We start from the raw sequence: 16,062 nt of genomic DNA on the forward strand, positions 1-16,062 counted from the left end.
TAAGTGCAGGAGATGAGGCTACTCTGGTGTGGGGAGTGGAGGGCAAGTGAAGAGAATAGAGGGGGGTCGGAGCTGTCACAGCGAGCGAGTCCATAGAGCACTGGTTGTCACTAGTGAAGCGACGAACCGAGAGGAGGGGATGAGTCAGTCTGGGAGCAACAAGGACGTCGTTAAGGCAGAATGGTCCTAGAAGAACCGATGTACCGACAGAGGTGACCGGGAGGGTGGAACCATTGCCGACGACGATGGAGGAAGGATGTGAGGGGTGGGGTGGATGGGAGTGGAGTAACGAACTAGTGGTGGGGGTAGTGTGGAAGGAGGCCCCGGAGTCAACCACCCAATCGGTGGTGGGAGGGGGAGATGGTGGTGGCGAAGGTACGGTGTGAGCGGAGAGGGCCAATGAGGGTGCCTCGATAGAGGCACTAGGAAGGGAGGGAGATGACACGGGCTCAACCGCAAGGGAGGCGATCGCAGTATGTGGGAAGACAAGCGGTCCAGACACGTGACGGCCCGCTTGAGGGTGGACCTCGACGCAGTCCCGGAGAATAGGGTTCCAGACTGGATCGAAGGACACGAACATGCCCCGGATGAGCTGGCCGTCGTGGAGGAGGACACGCACAGGCACGAGAGCGGCTGGCGAGGTAAAGCTCATGTAAGGTGGGGGTGACGCCATGGAACCGGTGTGGGTGGAGACAACGAGGTGGGCCGTCAAGAATGGAGAATGGAGCACGCAGCCACAAGGATCGGGTCGGGCGATGTGGCTAGGAGCAGAGGCCGACAGCGCCCGGCGGCTAGGGAAGAGGGGGTCGCGGTGGGGAGCCCTCGCGTCAGGGAGAAGGGCGGCTGGGGACCAGCGGCCGACGGGAACGAGGGGAGGAGGCCGGGTGAAGCGCCCGAACCCTAGCAGAAGAAGCAGAGCGCCGCAGCGAGGCCAACGGCAGTGCACCCGCGGCCTAGCACGGCGACGGGAGGGAGCAGAGGGATAGGGGGGCGCGCTCCGGCGGAGCAGGGGAGATGGTGGTGTCCGCGCCTGCCTGTCGCGGATGCAGGGGTGGCTGCTAGCGCAACCAGCAAGCCCCAACGACGTGCGCGTCTGCAGTGGGACGGCGGCAGCAGCGCCACCCGCGCCTGCACACGAGCGGCGGTGGAAGTGACGCCCGCGCTTGGTCCCAAGCGGTCGTGGCAGCAGCACCCGTGCATATGCGGATCTACTCCAGGGACCCACGTGCTTGAGCGTCCAGGAAGCAGAGGGGCAGGGGCAGCGGCCGGGGCAAGGGGAAGGGCCGGCGGCGGCTGGAGGGAGGAGAGGGCTGGGCTGGCGGCGCCGGAGAGGTGGCACTGCAGGCTGCTGCACGGCGGCGGGTCCTGCGCGCCTGGGACGGCAGGGGCACGAGGAAGGAGGCCGGCGCGCAGGAGCGCGGCCCAGGCAGCCGACGGTGGGGTGGCCGGCAGCGCGAGGAAGAAAGGAGGGGGTCACGGGAGGGGTCGGCGGCCGACGGCTGGGGGGTTGGGGAAGCCGACGGCTGTGGGTGGGAGAAGAGAGATGAAAGTGGCTCTGGTACCAAGTTGGAGAATGAAAACGTTAACCCTAATTAGGGTTGGGTGTGGTATTGATAGACTTAGGTAATTAGGCCTAGCCCATTACAAAGGGGTGAGATGGTAATTACATGGGAAAGACCCCAAACCCTAGACGGGTATTCTAACAAATACGACTAATACACTAGTGCATGCAAGCACCAATGGGTAAGAGATGTTCTAACTAAACAAAAAACTAGGCCTAAACCTAAAGCAAGAGCTATAAGAAACGATCTAACTAACCTAAGCACCTCACAAAGAACATACACTAATCGTTGAGTGATTATTTGAGCACTTGGGTCCCTAGAACTACTAGAGATGAGCCTTATTTCTTTCCATATTTTACTGAGCTCTCACACTACTCAAATGGTTGATTGGGATCCTATTTATAGCCCCATGGAGAGATTTTGTTGTTGCACTCTCAATCCAGCAAGTGCATCGTCTAGGGATGGCAACGAGTTTGAAACCCACGGGTACATGGTTTGCAAACTCATACCCTCGAGGTAAATACTAAAATCGCACATGTTACCTACGATGTGTACAATGGCACTCGTACCCACTACCCGCGAGTACACCAGTGGACACATAATTATACATATATTTCGCCTATACATACTTATACGTATATACAAATACACACACATATATATACAATATATATTATACATATATTTATTATAAAATTGCATATACATATTATATATATATCTAATGTGGGTATGCGGGTTCGGGGCACAGGTACAACTTTTTTATACCTGTGATAAAAAAGTGGTCGGGTTGAGAATCAAACCCGCATCCATGCTCGTGAGTATAAACACACACACAAACCCGCACCCTATAGGGTTTTTACTCACGGGCACACGGGTAAAATGTGCTTGTTGCCACCCTTAGAACCGTTGGACCAATGTGTTAGTGTACGACACCTCCCAATGTCACAATGTCAACACTATATTGGCACTAGCCCTTGCCGACCATTAGGGTTGTGCTCTGTGATGCATAGTGCAATGCTTACTATCAGGCTAGTCTGAGTCCTTGTTTCCCTCTAAAACTTTTCTAGTGACCATTGAATTCTGCCTTCAATGGTCCAACAACCCTTGAACAGGATCAGTTTGACACTCCTATGAGCGTGAACAATGGTCGTATGGTCTGATACCATTGCCACCACAGGTCTGACACCTCGGTCTGGCGCTCATGTTCATTGTTGGCTAGAGTTAGTTTGGTTGTATAGTCTGATGCCCCACAAGATTTAATTCCTTGACTTTGTTTCTTTATGATCTTTGTGTATGACTTGATTCCGTCTTGTGCCTTAGACTTTTGTATGTACTTGAAAGTCTACCATCATGTCTTTTAATGTCTTGCTTGAGGTGTTGACCATTCAGATCACCACTTTGTCTTTTTCTAAGTCCACTTTGCATCTTTTGAACTATATCCAAAAACATTACCAAATAATATTAGTACAAATAGTTATATTGATCATCAAATGATAAAACTTAACTATCAATAGACCTTAGACCATTTTCCTTTTTTTCTCGAAAAGCGCAGGAGAACTACGCTCCATTATATGTTAAGAAGAAAGAAACAATTATATATTAAAAAGAAAGAAACAAAGGTCTATAGATGACCCAAATACAAGACTCTCCTTATGGAGGTCTATAGGGAGAATCGACTGTTTGAGATGGTTTTGCAGGTGGCTTTATTGGCATGACATTACCTGGTTGCTAAAGGTGGAGTTCTTGTTGTTAACAAGGTACTTCTCTTGTTTGTATAATTTATAGGGAGAACAAATGTCAAATTTGTTCTATGGAGCCTCGCATTTATACAAATGGAATATTTATACAAACAAAGGTCTATAGGGAGAATCCACTTTGTCTGAGATGGTTTTGTAGGTGGCTTTAATGGCATGACATTACCTGGTTGGTAACATGGCATGACATTCCGTCGACCCTGACAAAACTTATAAATTCTTTAGCAAAATACAAGTTCAAAAAAATTAAAGTTGACTCCAACGATCTTAATTATTAACAGATCAAGTAGAATTTTTCTTTATTGTTTTGGTTTGTAACGATTAAGCAAGAATTGTTGATTCTATTAACAATATCAAGAGAAGTACCACTTTTATCCAACAATCAGCAAACTTCTCGGATATCGTGTATGCACAAAGAAAGTTAACATCATATAATCTATCTTCAAAAAAGATATAGAAAACTAACTGCCATTTTTTCCTGAAAGAATCAAGTGCTGTACAAAGTTCATCAATTGGAATGAATTACTTTTCGATTGTGCTGTACAAAACCATAAACTAGTGTTAGAACATGTTGATCAAACTTGACTTATGTCCATCTCTTCGAAGTCATGGACGTCCTTGGTACAGATATTGTTTGTGTTGTGATTCTCCCTGCAGACACGGCAAAAAACGAACAGAATATTTATATTAGTTTATAATAATGCACATCATGTCTTGAAAACTTATCTGACTCAGAACACATGTAAATTCCAGATATTAATTTAGATAACAAAATAAAGCAATAATATAAATTCGCTGGTAGGTGTAATTCAATAAGACAATAACAAATTCATTTGAAACTAAGCCATTGGTAGTGCAAATGACGGTGTAATGTATATGTACCCATAACTCATCAGTTTGTAACTGTGTTAGCTCATTGCCACTTTAAATGCATTTAAAACTTCTTTACACGCTTGGTAAACTTGTTTGGTAGTCAGTGAGTCAGATCAAACATTTTTGGAACTGAGTTTACTATATTCTGCAACAGGTACAAATTCCCATTGGTAACCTGTCAAGTGTTGGAGTAACTAGTAACCAAAGGTCATGGTAACACCTGTTTTAGCTTACTAGCCTTATCCTTTTTTGCACCTTCCACAGAAAAAGAAAATGACACTGAATATTTTCAAGATTGATAGTTAAAACTTATGGAAATTTTTGTACCTAAAATAGTAAAGAGCTATTTTTTTCTCACTATGTTTGGAGCCACAAAACCTTCGTGACATCACACCACTAAGGCGGGTTCCAGCGCGGGTCGCTACCACCCGCTCATGTGGCAGCCTCAACAGTCAGTATCAACCACCGCGGCTCCGTCGCCGATCGGCAAGAGCGCACGGTCGCCAAGGATGTCGACCGGGCATTAAGGTCGGTACCGACCCCATCACTGGAGTACCAGTCATCACCGACCCGATTGGTCAATATCGATTCCTTGGTGACACGTGACGCTTTCTGATTGGTTCGTGCCATTTTGAATTTAAAAAATCCAAAAAATTCAATACAAAATCATGGAATCTATTCGAAAAATAGAGGAGTGTTTGAACTCATTCACACAACTTACACTTTGAATTTCTCTATCGCCTCACACTCCACTCCCCTCCTTTCATTCAAGTAAAACAGTGTTGAGATGTCTTTGTCAAGTTCGAACATTGACATGACCCAAGACGAGGTGATCGAGTTGCTGCATCAAACTATAATGCAGCAGATGTCAAATATGGCCTCTGAGTCTTCCATGATGAGAAGATGAAGGAAGCAACATCGGAGCTACATCGCCCACGACCGTGTAGCCGCCACGACATGTTGATGCAAGACTACTTCAATGACCCGTGTTGCTCTACTTTCGTCGAAGGTACCGCATGCGGAGGAGTTCCTACATTCAAATCTTGGAGGTTGGGTGAGTACTCCCCCTACTTCACTCTTAGAACCGATGCACTCAACCACATTAGTTTTTGCCCCCACCAGAAGTGCACAACTGCCATATGCATGCTTGCGTACGCAGAGTTGTTGACTCCATTAATAAGTACATCAAAATGGAGACAATTTCCACCTTAGAATGCCTCAGACTATTCTGTAGAGGTGATATTTCATGTTTTGGCATGAAGTACAGTCGTCGTCTCACTGTTGACGATCTCAGGCGACCGTAAGCTAAGGGGGGGGGGGAAATAGGGTTTCTTGGTATGATAGGGAGTATAGATTGCATGCATTGGAAGTGGAGGTACTATCCCATTGGATGGAGAGGACAATTTACAAGGACAAACATTGGACCCCGACCACATGCTCGAGGTGGTTGCCTCATATGACTTGTGGACTTGAATGTGTTGGGGAGAAGGCCAAACGGGACCTCGATCATTAGCTCGTCTAGCTACATCTAATCACTTACCATATTTCTCTCCCATGCATGCAGGGTTCATCGAAGGCCATAAGGAATGCTAAAGAGACTTCGTTTCGAGTAAGAACCTTCGACATGAGACGATGCCTACGACCACCATCCTTCTATCAAATGTTACTGAGGCCTTAGCATCGACCTTGCTAAGGGCTCCCATGAACGAAGGATTTGCCGAAGGCCACGAAGACCGTCGGAAGAGACTTCGCCCCTCACAGAGCTAAGCTCTTCAATGTGGGTCGATGCCTACGACCACCACCTCTCTGACATATACAACGAAGGTCATAGCGAAGACCTCGCTATGGGCGGAGTCCACCACCCACTAGTTACCTCTCCATGTAGGCAGCGAAGGCCATAGAGAAAATCTCACTATGGACGGAGTCTGACGCCCACCTGTCAAGCAGGCAAGGGCCTAAGCGGGGAGCACATGAGCAGTATCAAAGACTCACCTTGAAGGCAACCCACACTTAGGGTCGAGGAGAGTATCAAGGAGGTATGGGCAAAATGCCCCCCGTAGCTACAGTAGGCCCCATCTATCAATATCAAGCATGTCATTATTCTGGTGTGGGTACATAATTGGGTGCTTGTATTACTAGGGTTGTAATGGTTCCCATTTACACTGTTGTACAACATATCCTTAGGATGTAGCAGGTAATAACCAAGGACAAACCTTTACTTTGGTAGGCTACCCCTTGGTTACCCTATAAATATTGTGTCCAGACGAGGTGAGGAGATAGTTGACAAGACATTTGAGAACCACATTTTCATATTTGTCTTGTTGTTGTGCCCCGTTGTTCCCTTTGTTCGGGTCCCGCTTGTCAGAACTCAACAACATGCTTATTTTAGGGTGGCAGGGTCGGGCAGTGACATGAACATGCTCAACCATTCGTCGTTCTTCACTGATGTGCTCAAGGGTGAACTTCACAGTGAGAGGTCACAAGTACAACCAAGGACACTATATCACCGATGGCATGTACCCTCAGTGGCCGGTGTTTGTGAAGGCAATTCCCCTCCCATGGACTACGAAGAAGCAGATGCTTGTTGTATGCCAAGAGGGTACACAGAAGGATGTAGATTTCATATTGTCGCTACCCCAAGTCGTTCCTTTTTCTATCAAGTACTCAGTGTAATCATGCATGAATGTATCATTCTACACAATCATTGAGGATGAGCATGGAGGATCATACGACGTGGACGACTATGAGATAGTTGAGTCTTTCGTTGCAGCACCAATCGTCACCCTCGAAGCATCGACCAGCTTTGTAGCTATCCTTCAACATGAGGCCACAATCCATGTAAGCTCAGTGCATGATCTAACTCTAAAATGATTTAATAGAGCATATTTGAGGTATGTACCATGAGAATTAGTTTTTATTTATATGAGGTATGTACTTTAAATTTTTTTCAATTAATGTAAGTTTATTTGTTTTATACATTGTGTAACTTTTATTTTTTGAAGTAATGTTGTTATGACTGGAGTACAAAGACGAAGGCCATAAGCCTAGTATATAGTACTCTGGATCAGATTACTATTTTAGATTAGATTGGATTAGTATTTCAGATTAGATTGGATCTATAGATAAGATCTTCAGATTAGTTAGATGGATAAGATTGCCTTCTCAGATAAGGGAATATGATTAGATTAGATCCCCTTAAGGGAACAATAAGTAGTTTGTACACATACCTATTGGAATTAAGCAATTGCAACTTATCTGTTGTCGGCTTCCCCTTAGAAAGCTGGGAATTCCCTTGTCCCTCATTTTCACCTGAGGTTATGGCGCCTAAGCGCCACCAGTAGCTCTCAGGTGATCGCCAGCCATCTCCTCAACCCTACTCCCTGCGCTATATCCCACTAATCTAGGAATTCCCTTGCCTTCTCAGATAACGCCAACGCGGTCTACCTCTCCACCAATCCCGTGCAACATCAGCACACGAAGCACGTGGAGATCGACCTACACTTCATCCGCGAGCGCGTCGCCCCCGGTGACGTTCACAGTCTCAAAGTTCCGACCACGTCACAGTTCGCTGACATCTTCACCAAGAGGTTGTCGTCGAGTGTTTTCACCAAGTTTCGATCCAGTCTCAACATCTGTACATGAGTTGAGACTGCGAGGGTGTTAGAACCTTGTTAGGGTTTTGGCTTAGTCCTCTTGTATTTACCTATATACCCCTGTGTAATAGTCCTGACCTACTTCTACTTGGTCTATTTAATACATCTCCCAACCCTGAATGAGGTTAGGGTTTCCCATTCCAACTGAACACATGGACTTGCACTTTAGCTTACCTGGGGATCTAAGGGCTGGAGGATCTCTTAGTTTAGGCCACAAGGAAGTTTGAGCTAGTTTGGGTACTGTTGTCTTCTGAACTCGGGTGGCCACCTTGGACCTGTATGATTAAGAAAATGTGCGTATAAATAAGGAAGTAGTTAAAACAAAAGGCCAACCAAACAAACAGAGCTAGCCAATATCTGCACCCAGTCACCTGATCTTATAACATGAATGCTTCCACTCAATGTTAATTATATGTAATTTAGATTGAAAAGAAAGGATAGTCCTAAGGAAACATATTTATATCATGAAATCATAATTGTATGAATTTTTACTGAAAAGATGAGAGGACTTACAACTGATCATTTGGAATTTTTCGTGCACTCTCTTGTTCTTTCAGAGTGCTAGGTATGTTTTCCTGCTCCTGAAAACGTGTCAACTCAACTATACTGCTTACTGAAACATCCGTCTCTGTACCCATGGAAAGACCACTATCTGATATATCACTTAATCTCTCTTCTGAATCAGCATAGTCAAAGCAAACAAGCTCAGGGTCAGCAGAATTCTGACCCATTTCACCAATAGAGAGCTTCGGAAGACCCATAATCCCCCTACGTGGTAGGATATCATCAACAGACTGCATAGAACCAGATTCAGAGTGCCTGTCACTGGTGTCAGAGAAGGTATCAGACCCAGCTCTACTGGCAATGCTCATTGCCTTTCCACTTGATACTGTCCTTCTATGTTGGATTTTGCTTCCTAAATTAGATATGCCTGGGGACGACGACGAATGTTTCAATGGGGAATCTGCACGTTTTGCAGTCCTGACCCTTGGAGTTTGCGTCTTGAGTTGTTGTAATCTGTTAATTTCGTCATCTTTCTTTGCCATTTTATGTTTGAGCAGTGAGAGCTGAGGAGTGGAAAGGATATTACAAATAACAAAAAATTATGTCTAACACTGGTGATGAGAAGAATGATATAAACAATTTTGCATCCAATTCGAAATAAAAATCTCTAATTAAGTCTCACCCATTGGATAATACAGAAAATAAACATTGGTAATCCATATCTACTGCCATGTATGAATAAGGGATCGGCAAAAGGAAAACAATAGTTTATCACCTGTTCCATAAATTCTCTAATATCTTTGCCTTCTTTATTCGCCTTTGAGGCACCTAGCTCCACTCCAGAAACCCTTTCAGCAAACTTCAAAGTACTTAAAGTCTCCGAATAAGATGAGACATCTGGGTTGATCTGCACAAACATCAAGGTTTTTGCATGGCCGCCTGCAGATGAAAAATATTAGATAACTGATAACATGTAAATAGTATATAGAACAATCAGCAATGGTAAGCACCCAAAGAACTCTGTAGGACTTGTGTAAGTTTGCTGTTCCGGTAGGGTACATGAGCATTCTTCTGCGGTAGAGAAAATATGACGTCTCCAAGAGCGGACAAAGATTTGTTTATGTGTTGTGCTTCTTTAAGTCTATTGCCTGTAACAGAAGATCGGTCCACTCTCTCACTCCCAGCAAGATCAACAAGATGTAGTGCACCACACAGAGTAGCTCCTGTTTTCAAATCTACACCTCGAATGTGTATGGTAACAATACTGCAGAAGTAATCAAAGTATCTCTATTTTAAAATAATCATAATAAATAATGTAACTAGATTATGGGACATGAAAATAAACCTGTGAGATCTGCTGCTTCTTTCATTCAACATTGTCGAACCCACTGCTCTGTTTGCATGTCCTATTCTCATTAACTCAATAACATCGGATGTTGAATTAACAGGATGCACCGTTGCATCAGGAACGACAAGCCCATTGGGTTGGCTGGCATTCATAATCTCTAACGTGTAGGAGTTAAAGGAAAAAGAGGATGTTCTTAATAAACTCCAATCCATTTGAAATATGTCATTGATTTGAGTGGATATACTATTATAAAATGTACAGATAACTAAGAGTGCATCGTGGATGATAAAAGGAAGTCCAACTAATTTTTGAGTTTCTACATATATGTTCACTTAAACTGAATCAACTTAACTACTCCATTGGATTCCAAATGTAGGTTGTTTTAGAGCTTATACTTCTTTAACTTACCCATCAATACATGGAAAAGTCATAAATATTGATAATAAATGGTTGACATTATTGGTCCATCATCAAAAATACTTTCATAATATAAGCTTTTCCATCAAAATAGTATATATTTTACTAAATTGCAAGTCAAAGTCATATTGAAGACCTTGTCAATGTCCTAAACAACCTAAATTGAGAATTAGAGGGAATGCTTCATATCCAACTAGGCTCATCAGAAAAGTAATTAATACATGTAACAAACTAGGTTCATCAGAATTTATCATAAACCACTTGTAGAAAGTGTCGACATTGTTTGTGAATTCAATAAATGAAGGGGAAAAGGATATTTCTTCTCTGAACCATTGCTGCAAAGAAGATCACGGATTTGTTCATTGTATATCTCAATCATTTGAACATTTATTTCATACATGATGGTATCCCCACGATTATGTGAAATATGGAACAGATCATTCAGAGCTCTGTAATTGACACCCCATTCATTCTCTGTTGCATTTTCAGGTCCAGTCTGGGATAATTGCAGTAAGAAAAATACATTATAACTGAAAAGAAAAGATCCATTTAAAAAAAAGTATATTCAGATGAAGATATTTGTATCCAGTGCATCATACCATTGTGTATGTTTTCCCTGATCCAGTTTGACCATACGCAAAAATGCAAACATTATAACCATCAAGAACTGATCTAATAAGTGGTTCAATGTCCTTGAATACGTCATCTACAAAAGAGGAAAGGGAAGGGCAAGGGAAATGTGGTGCGCTAGCATTACAGATATACGATCCTTACTAGATACAATGAAGCTATCAATATCAAAAGCATAGGGATATTGCATATGTCAAATTCGTTCCTACCTTGAGAAGTAGTGGGGCCAAAAACTTTGTTGAATTTGAACGACTTGCTCCCCTCTTTTCCATGGCGTGTGGGATTTGCAATTATCAGATCCCCATTATCACCAACATATTTAATTGTAGTAGATTTCTGATCCTCCCCAGGAATAAAAGGCCTTATCCGGCAGTAGACTCTTATATTTCCTGGTCAAGAATAACAAAAAATCCAAAAAATCATATAGTTAAGAAGATTAAAATTTAAATAAAATGTTCTCTGTTTGACGAGTTACCTTTTAGTTCCTGAATCTCGTTGTATAATTTTCTATTTTCTTCTAAAGCAGCATGATAATTTTCAGAATCATTTATCAGTATGTTGAGACTTTGTCCTGCAGAGTTAATATAAATATGCAAGTTATAAAATGCAATTACCGTAAGTGTATGTAATGTAAAACAAAATAACATGCTACACTGAAGCATACCAAGGCCATTAAGTTCTTCAGACCATCTTCGCTGGCAGTTTTGGATTTCATGCCTAATGGAAACAGAAGATAACCTCAAATCCTGATAAGGAAGAAGCTTTAATTTCAATTTCTGACTTTATGATGTCTTAAAAGAAAGATTGAGGACCAAACGATAAGTTAACCAAACGCCACCTGGATGCTCTGTATTTGTAGACGTAAAACTTGATTCACCATGATTTCCTTCTTCTTCCAAGTATCCATTCTAGATTTTAATACTTCCTCTAGATCTGTTCTTTTCTTTATAGAATCTTCGAGCATGAGATCTACTTCTTTTATTCTATGTTCAAAGAATTTGCTTGCCTGCAAAGCACTACTCTCCAGTTCTTGAATATGTGTCTTATAAGATTCATGTGCTAACGAAAGCTCTTGCCTGAGTTTTGATATTATATTGGCACTATTTTCCTTGTCCTTTTGAAGCTTAAGAACCTCCTCCTTTGCAGATTCTAACTGGTTGTGGCTCTCTTCAAATAATGATTTTACAGCTTCCAATTTGCTCTTTAGTTTCATAATTGTAATATTACTGTCTTCTTTTTCCTTTATCATCCTAATGGTTTCATCATTATATGTAGTTGATTTATTCGCATATGCATTGGCTGATTGATCTCTTCCATCAATCTTCTCCTTCCTCGAGGTAACCATATCATCTTTCTCCTTAATCAGCAAAACCATTTCTTCCTTCTCTTTCATCAATCTAATTATATCTTCCTTATCTTTCAGCAGCCTAACCATATCTTCCTTATCCTTTGTCAATCTAGCTACATCTTCCTTCTGAGCCATCAAGCTTGACATATCTTTATCAACTAATCTTCTTTCTCCAATTTTGCTTTTGTTTATCTGAAGAATGAAAGTGTAGTAAAAAAATTGTCTATCTGAAGAATGGAAGTGAAGTAAGAAAACCCAATCATTCACACAAAGGACGCATAAGTTAATGAACAATTCTTGTGGTCCCTTTAAACTGAACTATCAATGCTTATTTGCTTACAAGATCTTCTACAGAACTAAGTCAATCAACAATTCCAGAGCAAACAGTAGCAAGAACTTGATTTAAATATATGCAGAATATAGTAATACAAAGAGGTATTTTTTTTTGGAAAAGAAACAAACCATCATCTGGAGCACATGATCTTCAGCAATCTGAAAATAATATAAGAAAAGGATATCCGTTATTAATGTTAGAAGGTTTTGTTTTTCTCGAAAGTGCAGAAGATTTATGCATAAAAGAGTCTAACAAAACTCATCATAATAGGTTTCAAATGAAAACTAGAACTTACATTTATTTTTCCATTTGCCGCACTTGAATTTATTTGCATTTGTCCACCTGTCCCACTTGCAAGTGCCTCTAGTACTCTTATCCTTGATTTATATTTCTCTTCACGTGCTCTGATAAGGCTATTTTGCTGCCATACAAGTAAGAGTTACAACAAGAATAATTTGAAAAATAAGTATAAAATAGCATTCCTTACATTTCTTATGTGTTCTGCTTGAGTAGAAATGCGGCGTTCAATCTCCATTATTACCTTTCTCAACAAGCAAGCGATATTCTGTGCAAAGAATGCTATCTTTTTATCCAAGGGGATGAAAGAAGTATAAAACAAAAATGTACCAAAGTTCTCATGTATGAAAAGAAACAACTAACTGTATTGCTTTTGAGTAGCCTACATAAGGAATTTCTCCATTCTCATTTTCAATGATCCGATCAAGGATGGCATTCACAAAACTCAAAAGTGACTGAGTAGGGGCATTCTGTAAAATTGGTTCCACATGATGCAAAGAATAAAAAGATCAGAATTTGGGCTGACATTATCTCACGCACATTTCAGAAAGAATCACTATATTCCACTTACATCCAAGTTGGTGGATTTCATTATCTCCAAAACTTTAGAAATAGGCATGTCAGAGTAAATTCCTTGTCTCAGATGGAAGACTTCATGAAAATTATGTCGAGTGTGCCTTGAAATAGAAGATAGTTCAGGCATTGATATCGGAGATGATGGCTCTACAATAGGAAAAGATGTTTTAACTGATAAGCTAACCTCCTTCACATCATAACCTTCGTAACTACAGTTTTCACTGATAAATATGATTTGTTTGACATTTCATATTGCAAAACAAATAGAATAGCTATGCTCTGCTCTCTCTGTTTCCCTCTGTGTTACTGCTGAAAGCTTGACATGTACTGTAAAAACTTCTTCTCACCTGACGTAGCTGGACTTCTGGAGACCTTTGGTATGCTCCCTTCACCCTTTTCTCTAGACTGACAATTTTGAGTACAGCAGCCGTTCACCCTTATGGGAAACTCCATGTTGTGCATCCTACTTTTTGCTTCAAGGCTACAATGCAAGCCTTCCCCAACATTGGAACCAAACAGACCCCTCAGTGCAAGAAGACAGACTATGACAGCTAACATTGGGCCCTGGATCAATGCCAGCCAAATAAGATCAGGTAGATAATTTTTTCTATTGTAGAAAGAGCTGCAGACACCAGGAATGTTCCACGGTAGTATTGCATAAGTGACAATTATTGTCAGAACATCAACACCTCCATACTACTCGAATTTGGCACTACAGTGGAACATGGCTGACGTCCATATTCAGATATTATAAATTTAATAACCAGAACATCATCATAATACTTGAATGTGACATCACACTGGAACGTGGCTGATGCTCATATTCAGATATTTAAAAAAGACATAATTGAAGTAATTTCCACAAGCTACCGAGTTAACATTAATTTTGTTACCATGAATTGGGTTCAATTGAAATTATTAAAGGAAAATGTATCAAACATTGGAACGTACAGTGCATGCAAACCATTTGGACAGCAATGGCATGCATTGTATTATATGTTAGTCGAGTAGTGGAGTCACATCTCATATGTTTGGCGGAAAAAAAATTCTGGTTGAGATTGAGACTTGGATGTTAGCATCAGCTGCATCCAGCATCCAGTAGCAGTTAAAGCAGAAAATATCGAGGTTAACGTTGCCAATCGTCAAACTGAACAATGGCAAGCATCAACCACCTACAGCGAAAGCAGAGTCCGAGCTTCTTCGATTTGAAACTGTAACACGCTGCAATCACGTGTAATATCCCTGTCCACCCTGAATTAACAGACGATTTTCCAAAATGTTACTACTGTACTATCATACTCTCTCTTTAAGTCTCAAGTCATAGCTAAACCCAACCGAAATTTTTCGGCCCCTGTTATATATGGAAAAACTGCTGCTGAACGGAAGTAGTTGGTGGTCCACGGGAGAATACCGTACCCTGTCATGGTCAGAGGCGGCAAAGCTGGGAAGGCCCAGGCGCTCCATTGCCGCGACGAACCTCTCGACATCACTCCCCGCCGCCGCCGCCGCTGAGGCTCCGCCCTGCAGTTGCGATGACGTACGATCACGGGCGAACAACAAACCCAAATGAAGCCCCCCGCGCGCGCGTTAGTACTATGGTGCGATCGAGGACCTACCTGGTTGGACGTAGAAGCACATCCGAGCCTGCGTAGCGCTGCGCCGAGGATCACGCCATCGGCGAGAAAGGACCGTAGGTCGTCGTCGGACACGTGCGGCGGGGGCAGAGGCAGGCCAGAGCCCGCCAACAACGACCGTAGCCACGCAACCGCATCTGATCGCCGCTCCGGGCTCTCCGCTGCGAAGAAACAAACCGAAAAAAAAGAGGACAAATCCGCAGTAGTAAGCGTCGGCCGAGAGACAGAAAAAATTGGTGAAGACTTGAGCAGACATGAGAAGGGAAGGGACGAAGGGGTTTACGGGACTCGGTGGTGGTGGCGGACATGGGGATGGAATCGGGCAGGCAGGCCGGAGACGGCCGAGACGTTGGGAGCTTCGAACTGTGCCGCCGTGCCGGGATCGGAGACGGAGGCGTAGTTTGCAACCGGGAGGCGGCTGACGTGGAGCAGGAATGGGCGGGCGCGGATGGGAAAGACCGAGGGCGACGTGGGCGAGTGGGCGACGTGCGGGTGCCGCGGGAAGGTGGTGCCCTGTTGATGTGCTGCTACGACTCCCTGTCTCCTGCCTTTGCCTCTACCGAGCCCAAGCGCCATTTGGGGCGCAATCGGATTACCGGAAAAATTTAGATGGGATAATTCAAGTTTTGAAAACTACTACTCAAAGTCTATCCCAAATAGGCAGAAATTTTAGGTTCGGATTCAGGTAATTCTGATTTATCCGATTAGAGTTCATCAAGTTCAATATATCACTAGGTCCAGCATAATACAAGGGTAGTAAATAATTAAATTATAACATCAATAGACAAATTACATAATTCATAAATATGGCGACATAGCGAACAACCACGAGAGGACGAGCAGGGATTAGGAGCGGGACGGTTTGAGAGTAGGGCTTTTAGGGATTTCAGGTCTAATGGTTTTCGTTCTAGTATTTTTTTTTCATCTATGCTTTTTGAGTTTAGCGATCTAAAATTTATCAGGTTTTGGTTTTTACCCACAAATGCACAATAGAGATCTAAAATAAATTTAAATGTTTTGCTGGTTAAATATACTTATTAAGGCTACAAGGGTAGTCTATCATTCCGTATTATGTCACCATTCCCTGTTCTGTCATTCTCATTCCTTGTTTTATCTTTCTCATTTCTCC

The 16,062-nt window shown here is 42.6% G+C and overlaps 1 protein-coding gene across 7 annotated transcripts; it reads right to left on the reverse strand.

Annotated features, from left to right (window-relative positions):
• Window positions 1-3,756: 3,756 nt before the first annotated feature.
• Window positions 3,757-15,442, reverse strand: LOC541859 (kinesin-related protein 5). 7 transcript variants are annotated; one of them, XM_020539419.1, is made up of 22 exons: window positions 15,217-15,442; window positions 14,916-15,094; window positions 14,716-14,820; window positions 13,647-13,863; window positions 13,295-13,446; window positions 13,110-13,193; window positions 12,914-12,991; window positions 12,722-12,847; window positions 12,555-12,584; window positions 11,583-12,284; window positions 11,409-11,490; window positions 11,220-11,315; window positions 10,954-11,133; window positions 10,714-10,820; window positions 10,432-10,610; window positions 9,695-9,859; window positions 9,360-9,613; window positions 9,125-9,288; window positions 8,359-8,912; window positions 8,020-8,120; window positions 6,923-7,001; window positions 3,757-3,970 (listed from the first exon to the last, which is right to left on the reverse strand). In XM_020539419.1, exons 1-21 carry the CDS (start codon window positions 15,239-15,241, stop codon window positions 6,934-6,936), a joined length of 3,648 nt encoding a protein of 1,215 aa, XP_020395008.1. In that variant the 5' UTR covers window positions 15,242-15,442; the 3' UTR covers window positions 3,757-3,970; window positions 6,923-6,933. The 7 variants fall into 7 exon arrangements, 5 of the variants coding, with proteins under 5 accessions (XP_020395008.1, XP_020395012.1, XP_020395011.1 ...); XM_020539423.2 differs by having other exon boundaries at window positions 13,295-13,400; window positions 15,217-15,441; XR_004850258.1 differs by having other exon boundaries at window positions 3,772-3,970; window positions 4,914-7,001; window positions 15,217-15,415.
• Between the last annotated feature and the right edge of the window lie 620 nt (window positions 15,443-16,062).

Source organism: Zea mays, chromosome 6, assembly GCF_902167145.1.
Source record: "Zea mays cultivar B73 chromosome 6, Zm-B73-REFERENCE-NAM-5.0, whole genome shotgun sequence".
Classification (NCBI taxonomy): Eukaryota; Viridiplantae; Streptophyta; class Magnoliopsida; order Poales; family Poaceae; genus Zea; species Zea mays.

Coding starts and splice junctions, on each gene's coding strand:
- LOC541859 (XM_020539419.1), bottom strand. CDS start 15,241: ATGTCCGCCACCACCACCGAGTCCC. Junction 13,447..13,646: donor CAGAAGTCCAGCTACGTCAG/GTGAGAAGAAGT, acceptor TTCCTATTGTAG/AGCCATCATCTCCGATATCA. Junction 12,585..12,721: donor CGGCAAATGGAAAAATAAAT/GTAAGTTCTAGT, acceptor TATTATTTTCAG/ATTGCTGAAGATCATGTGCT.